Genomic DNA, 16,276 nt, shown 5'->3' on the forward strand with positions numbered 1-16,276 from the left:
TAGTTGTGATGATAGATGGTCATTTGTGCATTGACAGGTACTGTAAATGAACCAATCACAGGATGACTGGAAGTGTTGCCTTTGACTTTTCGCCCTGATTTTGCCATATTCACATTACAGGAGCTCTCTGTTTTTTTTTAATGATTGCAAAAATAACACAAATAGGCCTAGTTCTCACACAGCTAAAAAAGACTAATGGACTATTTTCGTACTATCAAGTGGAAAGAACTATATGTAATTGTTGATTTGGCAGAGAAATCATCTCTTCCCAAATTTGCCATTGCTGCAAAAATTGCACAATAAATTAAACTCATCGTGAGTCTCATTCAGGGCCATAAACAGTCTAGACCAGTGTGTCCAGAACTCTTGTATCTTTGCCAGACTTTATCTCGCCTAATGTGTTCATTCTCCTAGTTTTCATTGCTTCATTAATTCACATTGTCACATCATGACAGAAAGAATGTCATTATGGGTGTTCATTGGTTGATGATTTTGAACGTTGCCTTTTCTAGTAAAAGCTTGGAATCCAAGCAAATAAAACAAGTTTCTCTCTGTACTTCCCAATCACCAAATGGTGAACTCTGTACTCTCACGAAAGCTTTTTGATGTAACAGCTATAATGGCCAAGAGCATTATGTGTATTTCATAAATCAACACCCAAAGAGCTGTTTGTATATTTGACGTCAGAAAAAAAAAACTGAAAAAAGAGTGGTTTCAAAGGAAAGCAAGTTATTGCATGTTTTGTCTAAGAAGGCGGCATTTGTGGTGTCGGTGGCCATCATATGTTTCTTCTCCACAGCTTGAGGTCCTTCTGATTGTCCTCTTTTTGCGGTGGCAGTGTGGGAACTGCGGTTTGTCTTGGTTTGTTTCATCACTTCAGCAGACGTTGTTTGTTTTTTCACTTATACTTTTCTATTTGATCTATCTTGTTAATCTGTCTGTCTATCTTTCATTCTGTCTGTCTGTCTGTCTGTCTTATTTTCACAATATGTTGTTGATGTTTGTGGGGATGCTCTTATTGTATGTAGTGTATCAAATTTCTTTTTTAGTACCACTTTGGTCCAGAGGGGGGCACTGCATGTAAACATTTTCCCCTTTTAATGTGCAATCTATGAAGAAGGCCCGAGGGCAGAGAGCTGAAGTCATGTCTTGATTGCATTTACCTGCTGCACACCAGTCAGTCAGCTCCCTGAAGTCAGTCTGATATTTACAGCAGTGTTCCTGCGCTCTGAGGCTAAATGCCTGTTTGTGTGCACACCTCTTGAGGTCAGTGCTATTAAAGGGCTGGTAGAGTAAAGAGGTAAAGATTTCAGAGTGTGGTGAAAGAAGAAATCATAGAAAGAAGTACTTATGTGATTTTAATATGGTCACAATAATTAAAAAAATCTGGACACGTAACTCACACTTCCTTCTGCATTCTGCGTTTGCTTTCCTAAATAATATTACTTGTCTTACTGTGCGTAATTCATCAGAGCATGTTTATCTACATATAATAATAATGTTTGTTTTCCTAATTCGTATTAAATATTTTAATGGATCACACCTGAAAATAGAACAAACAAATGATAATTTATATAAAGATAAATTTATGCATTTTTAACATTCCAGTAAAAATCTCTCTCTCTCTCTCTCTCTCTCTCTCTCTCTCTCTCTCTCTCTCTCTCTCTCTCTCTCTCTCTCTCTCTCTATATATATATATATATATATATATATATATATATATATATATATATATATATATATATATATATATATATATATATATATATATATATATAGGATTGTAACATATTGTTTTCCCACTGAAAAGCTATTTTAGAAATAATAATAATAAAAATGTATCAAGAAGCAAGAAGTAATTTGTTCCAGTATCAATCATGCCTTGTCTACATTAATTCCTGCTGATGAATGTTAACCAGATTATGTCACAATGGTGTAAGAGAACTGATTATTTATGGGGGGACACTGAGTCCTGCATTCCTCTTTGAGTCATTTTTGTCTTAAAGCAACATATTAGAAGCATAAGACAGTTTAATACTGACTTTATTTTGATTTGTATAGACAGTGACTTGGCTAATTAATCTCATGAGTAGTTCGCATTTCTGATGGTTACCAAACATCTGGTTCCACTGTTTCTGATTTGCTTTACATCTCTGGAGAGATAAACGTTTTGTTTTATGTCTTCATGCAAACCAGGCAGCATCAGTACACAGAGCCGTCCATCACTCCACTTAATGGCACTTCCCTATACTCTCCTTTAGCTTGACTCCGAGGCTCAGGTGGCATGTAGCAACTGCACTACGGGTAATAATATCAGACCTCTTATTACCCACATTTATTCCAGTACAGAGCTGTTCCGAGAAGCCGGGCAGACAGATTTACGCCAGCCTCTCCATCTCATCCTCTCTCGATGAGAAAGTTCACACCGGGGTTGAGTGCATGAGCGTCAGGAGAGAATGAAGATGGCTCCTGTCGCCTCCCTCGGCTCCTTCCATTACTCAGTCACCCTCCTACAAAGACCCAGCATGCCACAGACCTGCTCTCTTCCTCCTCACTGGAGAAATATTCTGTCACTGAGCTGCCAGCACGTCAACCCCCCCATCCATCAGCTCCAACTTACCGAGAGACGCTTCGTATCAAGACTGTCTTTAATTCTTCTGCTTTTCAATTATTCCCTCTAATCTTTTAACTTTGTAGTTTTAAGCATTCCTGCTTTCGATGGTTAAAGTTCGGAGACGTGATGCTGATGTGGAACTTTCTGGATTGTCAGTCTGTTTTTGGAGTAATGAAAAGTTGAGCAAAGTTTTAAAGCAAGTGTTCACTCAAAAATGAAAATCCTGTCGTTATTTACTCGCGCTTATGTTGTTTCAAACCTGTATGACATTCATTCTGCTGTTCATGATACTCATTTAGGCAAACAAGACAAAAGAACGTTGAAAAACTATAATATAAGTGGTCCATATGAAGTTACAGTATACACCCATTTAAACTACACATATTTAGCAATATAAACCAATGCCATTGCTCTCAATTATGCACATCTTTTGACATTTGAGAGGCATGGTGGGGGATATATTTCTGTCTTTTTCTGTCAATTTTTTTTCCTTAATAGAGCTTGACAGCTCCTGGTCACAGTATGCTTTTGTTGTTCTATAGAAGATAGCAGTGAGAAGAAATTCAAGCAGGTTTGGAACAATGTAAGGGTGAGTTCTCCCTCATGAAGAATGACCATGGTATTTTGTTTCTGCCAAATTACCATATTTTCACAGTTACTGTGATAACCTGATATTAACCACTACTTCATCAAAAAGTAATTAAAACGACATGGTCTGAAAGCTTTTTAGGCTGTTTGATGTATGCTGTTGGAAGACAGTGTTTTTTTTTTTTTTTAATTATTGCTTTTATTCAGCAAGAATGCATTAAATTGATCACAAGAGACTGTAAAGACGTATAATGTTACTAAAGATTTATATTTAAAATCAATACTATGGCACAAAATCATTCAAACACCTATAAAGTAACTTTTAATTTTTTTCCATTTAATTAGTTTCCTTTGTTGTGATGGGTGCACATACTGTAAATCCTTTTTAAAAATAGATTTCATCTCTGACTGGTAGGTTGTAGACATTTGGTTCTCAGAATCTAGGATTTCCTCATGGAGGTGAGATGTTCTTCTGCGGCTCGTAAATCTCATTATTTCACCAGCTAGTGTCGTAGAGGTCACAGGGGTCAAATGCCTAGTCAGAGCACTGCAAACGTATTAATGTATTGGATGTTTAACTGAGGGCGGATGAAGAGACAGACCTCCTGTTCAGTGTTTAGTGGTTTCAGCCAAGTAAAGCTATGATAGATACTCGTTTCTCTTGAATTTACAACAATAATGGGAAAAATGTGCACCTTTTAGTGACCATACCTGATAAGCTCTGTAAAACTACCAAATGATAGTTTTGCGTGAGAAACAAACCAGAATTTATTACTTACATACATTGTAAAAATTTTGACAGATTTTTAGGCTATTATATTTTACATGATTGGAAATTTTGTTTTATTATTTATTTTTTGGGTGTTCTTTAAGCTTGATGTGGTCAGTATGAACTGCTTTTGCAAAGAGTAAAATTTCTCCTTTGGAGTTTTTTTGGAACATTGTAAAGGGTAAGTAGACAATTTTCAGTTTTGAGTGAATTATCACTGTAATCTAATATCTGTACATTTGATGTAGTTATTTTAATGATGGAGCTGCTCAGGATATGTCTGCACTATAATTTACACCCAAATTCACACCTCACTCTAGATTTCATTCCCAAAGCACAGAGGTTATTTGTGGGGAGGAGTTGACTCTCTACTTTCCCCCTTGTTTTTCCCCCTCTTCTCTCGAAACTCTCCACAATGTCATTTTAAGAGCAGTCCTGACTTGCAGAATCAGATGGAGAAATGTACTTCTCTGGCAGTGATTCAGTTTAACAGCAGCTTTTGAGGTGAATACTTCCAGCAGTTTCTGAATCAATCATTCCTTAGGCTGTGACACAGGTGAAAGCGGATAGCATGTCAGGGGCAGTGAGGCGAGTTCTGGGGAGGAAGTGGTACTACTACAGACTTCTGGGCCGATCCAGGCACAGACAGCATGTTCGTTCACGGAGCCGCTGCCGCACTACTATCAAGGGTGATTTTGTCTTTTTCTGTCTATCTTGGAAAAAAACAGTACTTTGCCGGGGTTACAGGAGTGTGCCATAGTACCCTTATGCGTTTGTGGAATTTTTCACCGTCGGATGATATTGACTTAATATCCATCATATAAAAGAATTTGCCCTCAAGGATGATGGAAATTAAAGTGCACCGAGGAACTGACAGAAATGTTTGACTGATTATAGTTTTCAATCAGAATGAAGTGTGCATTTGGTGTCTGAGAGAAAAAGGTGCCCAGGTTTCAGATATTCTTCTCCTCTTTGCTCTGTGATTGACGTTTTTTTTTTTGCTGTGATACATGGTTTTGAAGCAAGTGAAGGTGCAGGCAACTTTTTTAGGGGACTAGACTTTGTTGACGTTTCATAAAAATATACATACTCTATCTTGAAGTACATTGATGGAAACACAAAATAAAATTATGCAATTTACAAAACTTAATTGCAAAAGTTCTTGTCCTTTCCATAAATGAATAAATATATCTAAAAAAATTAATCTAAAATTATTCTTATTTGTTTTAAAAAAAATAATATATATTTATAATTAATGATTATTAATTACTTTATTTTATTATTAATAATGGCTGATTAATTAGTTGATTAATCAATATGATAAATCATATTGGTCTGTCACAAGTACAAACCTGTCCTGGCCTTATTCCTTGAGACAAAGAGAGAACATTTGAAATCTTATTGAAAGTAAACATATTTTGAAGATACTATCTACGAGAAGTGTTCTCTCCAAACCTGTTTCTATCTATCCTCTGGTCTACTGCGACTTGACATTGTGAATGTTGGACTTTTGAATTTGTTTATCAGCTCTTAAAGATATTTCAAATTCATACACATTTGTGGTCTTCTTCATGGCCTTCCTTCCACTTTCATGTTTTTAAAAACTGACAATTATAAACAGAAGTATTATACTTTTACTTTAGCAGTTTAAAAAGACAAGTTGTACATTCTGATTCAGAGTTTAAATCACTTTTCCTTCAGTATTAGTTAGCCTGAATTAGGAAAAAAAAAAATTAGCCTATGATGTCAGCCTATGATGTGCTGCTGTAAAAATATCTATCCATTTTTCAGTAATTCACTGCTTCAATGGAGTTCATAAACAAGTATTTTTGTCTTCCTCATGGTGAAGTAAAGCTTCCTAAATATAGAGCCTCCAGGGACTTTTTCTTTTCAGTCCTTACACTGATTAGAGCCAAGAGTGTTGTGTTGGCGGTGGTGTTGGCGCAGTGGATAAGACACATGCCTTTGGCATGAGAGACCCGGGTTCGAATCCACTGTGTGACACCAATGTGTCCCTGAGCAAGACACTTAACCCCTAGTTGCTCCAGAGGTGTGCGACCTCTGACATATATAGCAATTGTAAGTCGCTTTGGATAAAAGCGTCAGCTAAATGAATAAATGTAAATGTAAATGTAAGAGAGACTTATCCTATGTGTGTGTGTGTGTGTGTGTGTGTGGGAGAAGAAAGCAAGCAGTTCACAGTTCACACAATCCTGAAGAAACTGCCACCTCCGCTTTACATCAGGTTCGAACAAATTTCCATGAATGATTTCTGTTCTCAGTTTCTGGTGTTCTCTGACTTTTAGATTATTTGGATTGTTGCATTTACTTCTTGGTTCGGTTCCTGTTCACATTCACAAGGCAACATTGCAAAGCATACCAAACTGTGTTTATGCAGGTCACATGTTAGTAAAGCTCTTGGTCTTATTGGTCAGAGTTCACCTGTTTACATTCCTCTACACTGACTGCTGCATTTTATGTAGCATATTTCCCTTTAAGAATTATGATACCGCTTTGGTCCGTTGGGTCGGATTGCTTTCTAACCATGAGCAAACCACTCCAGTGTCTGTTTGCAATTGGGCTGAGACCACCTCTTCAAGGAGGTCTTGGTACGCTTGTATGGTCCTCTTTTGGTGTGCACCCGAGTGTGATTGCTGCAAGCAGCTTGTTGAGGAGAGGTGTGCTAATACTTTTCTAACCAATGCAACTACATAGCAGTGCCCTGGCAAACACCAGAATTAATTTGAGAGACTTTTGAAATCCAATTTAGTTTCTGAACTAAAGAAAGGAATTATAATTTAATGATTTGATTGAAATAAATTAATATAAATATGTATTAAATAATTTATTTATTTATTAAATTATATTCTACCATTTCATTTTGTTTTATTAATTTATTATATATATATATATATATATATATATATATATATATATATATAATATATATAATATATATATATATATATAATTTATTTATATATATATATATATATATATAAAATCCCATCCCAAATTCAATTCAAATACACACTCGTTAATTAAATGGAAGCCAATTCTACATTTCTGAATTTGGCACAAACCTGGCAACCACTCATAACATACAATTGCAACCTTAGTTTTTGCAGCCCTATCATTTAGTTTCTCCCATTTCCTTCTTTTCATGAGTGCACTAAGTATTTTTCTAAACTTCAAGTGTGTAGAAAAAACTTCAAGATGCATTCTTGTTTCAGATCCATTACTTGGAAACATTGCACTGTTCAAACTTTGCTCAAACTCTTGTGGTGGCAGTTGATGAGATTGATCAAATCTTACTGAGATTTTCTCAGATTTGGTGAATGTGGGCTGCATGATCTGTCAGGCCTTTAGCAGCACTTTTGCATTAAAACCCAAAGAAGTTCTGTTTCTTGACACATCGAGGGGCTTGAGAGACAGGTGTAGTCGAGGGTTTAGCTCTGTGTATGTTTGAAGGAAGAGAGCTGACTTGCTTAGGGATTGATGCTTCAGCAATGAACCCAAAGCAGCATTTGCCATCAATTCTTGGTGTTACTGTGCATGTCTTACACAAGAGTTCCCCCAAAAATGACAATCTGTCATTATATACAATTCTCACACTTACATCACCTTTAATTTGAAACACTGGAACAGCTTGTTCTGATTAAATAATTGCTCTTCAAAGAACAACAAACAGTGCTTGGTTATCATTCTATTTCTGTTCTGTTTGTCTCTGCCTGTTTTCCATTTCCTTTCACCGTGGTGGTCTGGTTTCAGGGGAGTGATGTAAGATGGAAGCCTGCACAGCATTTTAGCTGTTGGATTGATAGGCTGAGAGGAGCATGGATATTATTAAACCCAGGGAATGGGCACATAGGTTTGCTTTCAAAAAAAGTTTTTTTTTTTTTTTTTTTTTTACTTTTGTGAAAAATCTTACAGAGACTGCATTTGATTAAAAATGTAGTAAAACAGTAATATTCTGTTAAAATAACTGTTTTCTGTTTGAATACATTTTAAAATGTAATTTATTCCTGTAATGCAAAGCTGAATTTTCAGTGTCATTACTCCAGTCTTCAATGTCACATGATCCTTCAGAAATGATTGTAATATGCTGATTTGCTGATTAAGAAATTATTCTTTTCAATACTATAACAGTTGAGAACCCTACGTTCTAATATTTTTGTGATACATGGTTTTTCAGAATTCAGCATTTTTATATATATATATATATATATATATTCATTTATTTAAAAAAAAAAACTAAAAAACTACAAAATATTGTTTGTTCGCTATAAAATAGTAATAGAAGTCTATGGAAAGTCCCCACAATTCACAGAAACAAACGTGTGTGTGTGTGTGTGTGTGTATTAGAAATCTTCTTATAGTTAAAGGATTTGGTCTGTATCTCACAAATGAATGAATTCTGTGTACTTCTCCACAATATTTCTCTCTGCTTCAATCCATACTGAAAATCAGTGGATATGCAGACGGGGCATCTGACAGAAAATTACTTGTAAAATCTGTTTATTTACTAACTATATTAATTACACCAGATACTTACTGCGTCACAAAGTTATGTATTGCTAAATAGACTCAAGCAAAGTCTATTTTTATTCTGTTTATTCTTTCCCGTTATACAATTTTTTAATTGTCATTTATAATCAAGTATAAAATACCTGCAAGTCACTGTATGTCACCATGACCCTGCTGCAGATCAGCACAAGTTGTTTAGCTTTTTATGTTATTGTCTTTGCTTTTAAACCTTAAAAGGGCATCGCTGCCAAAGGAGTCAAAAAAGCATTGTGTCCCAGGCCTTCGTCTAACCAAACCGAAAGGCCTGCAAAGACTCATCATCTCTAGCTGCGACAAGTCGAGCCAGATCTGAAGAAAGGTGTGCATTTAGATTAAGAGCAAATGAGACAGGCCTGTGAGTTATAGCCCTGCTTGAATGCTAAATGAGACCATATCACTTCTATGTAATTTCCTGCAATGACAGAGTCCTCCGTGAGATCAGATGGAGGATGGTGGCACCCCGGTGCAGGCGTCTCTTACACAGCTGAGCCATGCATCTTGTTCAGAGCAGATTAATAGGGCCGCTAGCGCCAAGCATTTCTGCTGTAATTCTTTGGCAAATGGCCCACAAGTCTTCCCAACATCTGGGGTTGAACTGATTTACATATATAGAACATTGTTTGATGGTTCTTACCAGTCGAGAACTATTTTTTTTAAATATATTAATTTATAAGTAAGTTACATGGGCCACGTTGTACTATTTTATTTTATTTTATGAATGAATGAATGAATGACTGATAAATTTATATATTGCTTTATTGTGTACTGCTGTACATCCAAAGTGCTTTACAATCAAAAAGAATATATATTATATAATGTACACTTGTATAAGCTTTAGTTTAGTATGGGAAATCAGTTTAGTTTTGGTTTAATGTTTTGGATCGTAAAGTGGCGGTGATCGGCCCCCTGATGTGGTATTTATTTACTTTTGTTCTCCCTGAAAAATGGAAAGTATTTCCACAGAAACTCATAATCACAACTTCTGTATTCTTGTCAGCATGTCTGCTCTGGACAAATATGAGCAGAGCGGTCAGGAGTTCAGACCCCCTGCTCACAGGTCCGTGCCAGAGGAGGCTTTTCTTTGAGCCCCTTGTGTTGTCCTCTCAATATGAAAGCATTTTACTGTCTCCACTCTTCATAAACACTTGGCTCTGGGTGGAGGAATGTTGGAGCCATCTCTTAATTGTTGTTTAGTGTTTTTCCATTCATGTTGCATTTTATCAATCATGATCAAGCAGCTTAATGATGAAAGAATATTTGAACCAGTTATTAGTTTGCAGGTTGGTAATAGCATTGTAGTCATCATTCAGAGCAAACAGTGCTTTCAACACAGCTGATGGAGAGATACTGATGATTATGAACAGAAGTACACATAGTCATATTTCAAAAAAACATTATATATATTTCCCTCACCTAGGATAAGTTCCCTCACATATTTCCCTGTTAAGAATTATCTACTGTATATAATGTGTTGGCCTACTTACAGACTTTTAAATGTAACTCAAAAACCCAGTGGATCTTCACTGTTTTCAAACACTGCATTTAAGTCAAAGATCATGTGATCTTGCTTCCATGCTTAACATATGGATCAGAATGTTGTGATATTAACATAACCAAGAGACGGCATTGAGATTTCTCTCCCATGCATTCCAATCTGTTCATCTCTCTAGTGAGAAAACAGTGAATTTACCAACACACACACACAGACGGAATGTTCATATGTCGATACCTACGCAGGGCTGTTAATCACTCATCCTCCATGTTATCAGATCATGTCTAGTTTTGCTCAAACAGCACTAAATGATGACTGAGACTGCAGATTTTGTAGTTTTGAGTATGTAGTTATATTAACAGTCTATTACTAAGTGAAATATATAAATGTTATAAATGTTAAAATATACAGGCATCTTGTAACACCGGAAACACTCACATTCTTACAGTCATTTTTTTGGGCAACCACAGCTGACAGTTTTTTTTAATATCTTAAATATTACAGGATATTTTTTTATACTGTAGAACAGAAAGCTTTTTTATTTAAACAACTAATTCTGGCACAAGAAATGTGCTGTCAGAAAGAGCACACACAAAAAAGGCTTCCAGATCTTGTTAGTGACGCATCTTTCCTAGTACAAAACCAGCGAGGCACAGAAGCCCTTCCTCCACTTTATTTTGAGTTTGACGTGATTCAGACTGTGCAAAGAGACAGACAGAAGGATGAATTTCATAGATCTTGTCTTTCAGGTTGGCTGCGTTAGCTCTCTATTTTTTTCCCCCGCACAAACACTTGTTCCCTACTTCCCTCAATCAATCGTGCAGACACAGAGATGCAGGCGTGTGGTGAATGCCAAGCACAGTCTGACAGGCTGATGCAGGCCGCGCATGACCGACACATGTGACTACAGAAGCAGCATATTGTAGAGAATTATGGGTGGGCCTTTTGACTTGAGCAAATAAGGAACCTGCCAAAGCAGCCACATTGCAACATGCTTAATACCACTCAAAAGATCATAACAACAACAACATAGCAATGGCACAGCTACCCACAGGCAACCATCCGAAACAAACTAGCAACTTGTTGAAATCTTTGCAGGCATGAAGAAGAGATGATGCTGAACACCTTTCTTTAGTTTTTTCAGTTTTCCAGTGCTGTTATTGATGTGTGATTGTGTTCATTTTGTGGTGTTGTTTATCCTAGGGGAAATCTGATCGTAGAACTGCTCTGGGCAGGCTACATACACATAAATCCAGTCATCACTCTCTGATTCCTCTCTCTCTCTCTTTCTGTCTGTCTGTTCTCAGAGTCTCTCACTGACAGGGTGGGCCGGCGGCGCAGTATGCCTGGCAGTACAGTGGACAAAACGGTGGTCGCTATGGATGCAGACACGTCAACACCTTTTAAAGTCACGGTACGCATTTATGACAGCAGCACAGATAAAAATAGTACATTTACAACCGTAAGAGGATTTAAGCATCTCTGTGTTATTCAGTTTGACTTTATATGATAATTATAATAATAATAATAATTTTAATAATAATAATATTTTTTTTATCAAATGTTTAATTAGTTTCTTCACATAATGTCAATATGGAGTGAATTTTAAATAATCTCACTGCTTTATTTTGACCAGATTTTGACATTTGTGCCAATTTCTGAAACGAATAAGTGAAGTTTGTTTTAAGTTTCTTATAAAAATATTACAGGTGTCTTAATTTCTTCTTTATCATGTGAAAAAAGACAAGGAAAATTCACTTATAAAATCAGCGTACTTTTATTTCAATACTGTTATACACACACACACACACACACACACACATACATATATATACATATATATACATATATATGTATGTGTATATATATATATATATATATATATATATATATATATATATATATATACACACATACATATATATGTATATATATATATATATAATACAAAAATATATTGAATTAGCTTGTTTTAATTTAAATTTTAGTTATTTTGTTAGGTATTTTATAATTTCAGTTTAATTAGTTTGTTATTTTACAAAATATTTCTAATTACTGTTTTATAAATAACAATCAACTTTAAATAGTAAAAATGAAATATTTTGTTTACCTGCATGCTGCATGCTTTATGACCATCAACCAATGTCAGAGAACTGTGAACATGCAGATATGATGCTTAATTATTAAAATATTTGTTTAAAAATCTCAGGGTCTACTTAAAGGGTCCTTGATTATGATTTCATTTTTTTTACTTTAGTTAATGTGTAATGTTCCTGTCTGAGCATAAAAAACATCTGCAAAGTTCAATGCAAAGGGAGGTATTTTCTTTGACAGAATTTGGATTTTAAGGCCTTCAACAAACAGCTGGTAGGGACACAATGAGCTTCTTCCTTGGTTTGTGATATCATGAACACTATAATGTACATAAACCCTGCCCCCGGTAGCACACAATCACAACACACTGGGCCAGCTAACCAATCTGTGCCCATTGTGTATTTCTGAGGGAGGGGTTTCATAGAACCAGGAAGCCAACAGACCTCCATTAGGAAAACGGAAACAATAATGAAATGTATGGAAAATAATACAAAAAATTTAACCGAACAAAGCATGAACACGTGTTACAGTGTCCCCCATAAACACAGTCAAGCCTTCCAAAATAGGTGGTTGGCCACCACTTAACAGTAAATGCATTAGGTGAAAGAGGTTCAGATGACAAAAAGTTTGGTCATGTCTGCATTACATGTAAATAATGAGCTTTAAAGACAAAAGACTTTCAATAATACATAATAATACACAGTTAAATAACCTACTGAGTGATTATTAAAATAAAAATGTTGTTCATCAGTTGTTGTTGCAATGTTGAAACACTCCTTAAACCAGAAATAATTTTTGTAAATCCAAAAGCGTAATTTACTCTAATTACAAGTAATTAATTTTTGGATCTGATTGCATATTCCAGATGACATTTAATATCATATGAAACTGGCTGTCTTGGAGACATTGCCACAGTTCTTCTGGATTGAGTCTGTCTCAATTTGTTCTGTTTCTTCATGTTATTCTGTTTTTTAAAAGCTACTAATATTGAAAAGTAGTGCACAACAATTATTTACAGAACAGTTAAGATGTACTACACACTTCACGGATTAACTTCATGGTTTTGAACCCTACTACACACAAGGTATTTATCCACTAGACTAGACCACAATGCTTTTTATAACATAGAAGGTGTTTAATGTGGATAACAGTTGTAGCGTGGCACATACAGACTTTTATGACAGATTCTGTTTGTCAAGATTAGTGGAGCAAAGGGCACCGGATTGCACTTGTCGACTAACTGCAGACCACAGTTCATTGAACTCTGTTACGAGGTTAAACCCAGCAGTTGTTGCTAGAGGGATGAAGCAGGTGTCATCACGCACCCTGAGGAGAGACGGCATGTCATCACCGCTACGCTGTGCACTTCCTGCCTAGGGCGAGAAGCACCGGTCCTAATGACTCTCCTCTCAGAAAAGTGAGCGACACTGCCACAGCTGGCTCTGAATCTTCGGGTCAGCCTGAGAGGAGAGAAGGATTAGGCTGATAGAGTTAAGCCATCGCTTTATAGACCTCAATGACCATCTAATGGGGAATAGTCCTTGGAGGAGATGCAATCAGTCCTTGTTGAAGCGTGCTGTAAATGACAGATGGGTCGGGAGTCTTCCTGCACTTAGATAAAGATAAAGATAAACTTAGATAAAGATGGGTCGGGAATCTTCCTGCACTTAGCTGTGATGTGGAAAATCCACAGGCACAGCTGGCAGCACCAGTACCCATGCCTCCTGAGAAGGGCAATACTATCCCCTCGTGCCTCTCATAGTGAAATGGGTGTAGAGTTGATGAGGTGTCGTGTAAGAACGTATCCATCCTGTAATACTGTACCGCTGGCATACAACCAGGTTATCATGGAGAGGTACAATCATGATTGAATGAACCAGCTAGTTTGGATTCGAATTACTTTTTTACCAAAATAATAGTCTGTGCCATAATTTAGTAAAGTCTTTTTTATCTGCATAGCAATAAAAAAAGCAATATTAATTATAATAGAAAACAACATAGTAAAAAATAGAAATGTAGTAATAAGTAGTGAATGGATGATTCATGAATAGATATTTTTCTAACTTTCATGTATATATGATTCAGTTCATTAAGTTTGCATGGTACTTACCACGATGTAAATCGTTGCAAAGCAGCTTTACAGAAAATTAAAGTTTCTACATTTTATTTAGTAATAGCATGTCAGTGGTGACTATTTCAAGTTGATGTCCATATTGCAGAAATGTACGGTAAAAGTCAAGCAGTTAATGTCATGTAATCAAACAGACGGTGAACACTATTAACAGAAATTATTATATGTTGCGATCTGGATGTATACATTTTGTGTGTATATATATATATATATATATATATATATATATATTTATTTATATATAGGATGTATATGTATATAATTAAATATAAACACTACCATTCAAAAGTTTGAGGTTTGAATTATTTTTTTATAAGAAATTATTACGTTTATTCAGCAAGTATGCATTAAATTAATCAACAGTGACAATAAAGACTTGTATACTAGAATGATGAATAAATAACATTTTAAAATAAATGACAATAGAAAATAGGCTTGTTCTTTAAATCTGTAATAATATTTAATAAAATGACTGTTTATGAGACATCTTTCAAAGCATGTAATAATCTTACCGTGCCTTTTGAACAGTAGTATACATAAAAGTCAACAGAAAAGTATCAAAAGCAAATGAAGAATGTGTGGTAAAAAGTTTCCATTATACAGTAGTTTGTGATCTTTTAATGTTATCTTAATCTGTTAGTTTATTTAAAAAGTTCTGAGACATAAAAATTCCCAGAGTTGAAGAAACACTAATATTCATGCGCTGCAAGGTCAATGTATTTATTTTTCAGAGATGCATGTTGCATTCAAATATTGGCATCAGTCTGTCGTTTTTGTTTACCCCCTACCAGAAATGTAAGATAAACAGTTATTCCACTGCTTTCAGCTCACCCATTTTGCTTAATTACAGAGCTAAACTAATGACAGGATCTATTAACTGACGCAAGACAGAATGAGCACAGTGTTTGTAAGCATGCTCCAACGTGAACGCCCTTTGTGCATGCCGATGAGTGGTGCATTTGGCTCCTGCGGGGCCACAAGAGAGTTCCGCTGTCTCCGGCGATACAGAGCCTTTCGTGTGAGTACGCCGAACTGGATCCACGCTGAACGGGATCCTGGACTTGTCGGGACAGAAGGAGGAAGGGCAATAGTGCGCCCTCATGCTGTGTGGACCACTTTGAGAACCCTGTGAGAAATCCAATACCTTGCTCTGGTGATGTATGCAGACACGATCGTTTGGAGCCCAGGGTTACAGATTTCCCCACAGGCCATGGTTCATGTGCAGGGCGTTACGGCTCAGGCTAGACTGTCTGGCTGCGAACAACAGATAATGACATTAGATGTATTGTTTCAGCAGATGCTCAGACACATTCAGGCTCTTAGCAGAGGCTCGCTGCAGTCGGTAGTCTTGTTTAGTTGTTATCTGAGAGCGTGTTTCTAATGTTTGATAACGGCTGTTATGCTAAGTGCCTTCATTGAAGACTGAACCCAAAGAACTTTTTCTTTTTTTTTTACAATGGGGAAACAACTTTTTTGCTCATTTTATCACTGGCTAGTGTTGCCTTTAGGTGCCATGTCAGAGCAGGCAAACACTGCAGTGAAAATATATTTTATTAAAACTATATTTTTTTTAAACAAGATACATTTATTTAAGAACCAACACTGAGTAAAATATTTAGACTTGTTGCCGGGGAATGCATTTTAATGTGAATCTATTTTTAACAGGTATAAACAAGTATATGGAAGAAAAAAATAATAAAAGCCCTGAAAATACAAGGCATTAAAATGCAAGCACTGTAAAAGCAATGCATTATTTTATTTTTTTTCAGTTAGTGCAATTAAAAAAAAAAATTTGTTTCAAAGAAATTTGTCATTCTTCTTCTTCCATGCAAATAAAAAAATAACTGAAAATCTGTTAGTGAAAAAAATAATGTGTTATATATTTGAGATGGGATATTTAGGCTTGTTTCACAGAATGTAAAGTATCTTTAATAAAAGTGTATTTCGTTCACCCCCCCCACCCCAACTAGTTTCAAGAATAAACAAATTAAAATTAAGTGAACAATCTGCCATGCAATGATA

At 35.8% G+C, this 16,276-nt stretch overlaps 1 protein-coding gene across 4 annotated transcripts in view; it reads left to right on the plus strand.

Annotated features, from left to right (window-relative positions):
- Positions 1–16,276, plus strand: part of LOC132098004 (disabled homolog 2-interacting protein-like) — an 84,027-nt gene that overhangs the window by 17,355 nt on the left and 50,396 nt on the right. For 3 of the 4 annotated variants that reach the window (XM_059504072.1, XM_059504073.1, XM_059504075.1), the window contains one exon: positions 11,337–11,443. In XM_059504072.1, the coding sequence (XP_059360055.1) occupies positions 11,337–11,443 (107 nt within the window). Of the gene's footprint in view, positions 1–4,507; positions 4,661–11,336; positions 11,444–16,276 lie in introns of those variants that run through there. The other variant, XM_059504074.1, reaches the window with a different exon arrangement.

This window comes from Carassius carassius, chromosome 21 (assembly GCF_963082965.1).
Source record: "Carassius carassius chromosome 21, fCarCar2.1, whole genome shotgun sequence".
Taxonomy (NCBI): domain Eukaryota; kingdom Metazoa; phylum Chordata; class Actinopteri; order Cypriniformes; family Cyprinidae; genus Carassius; species Carassius carassius.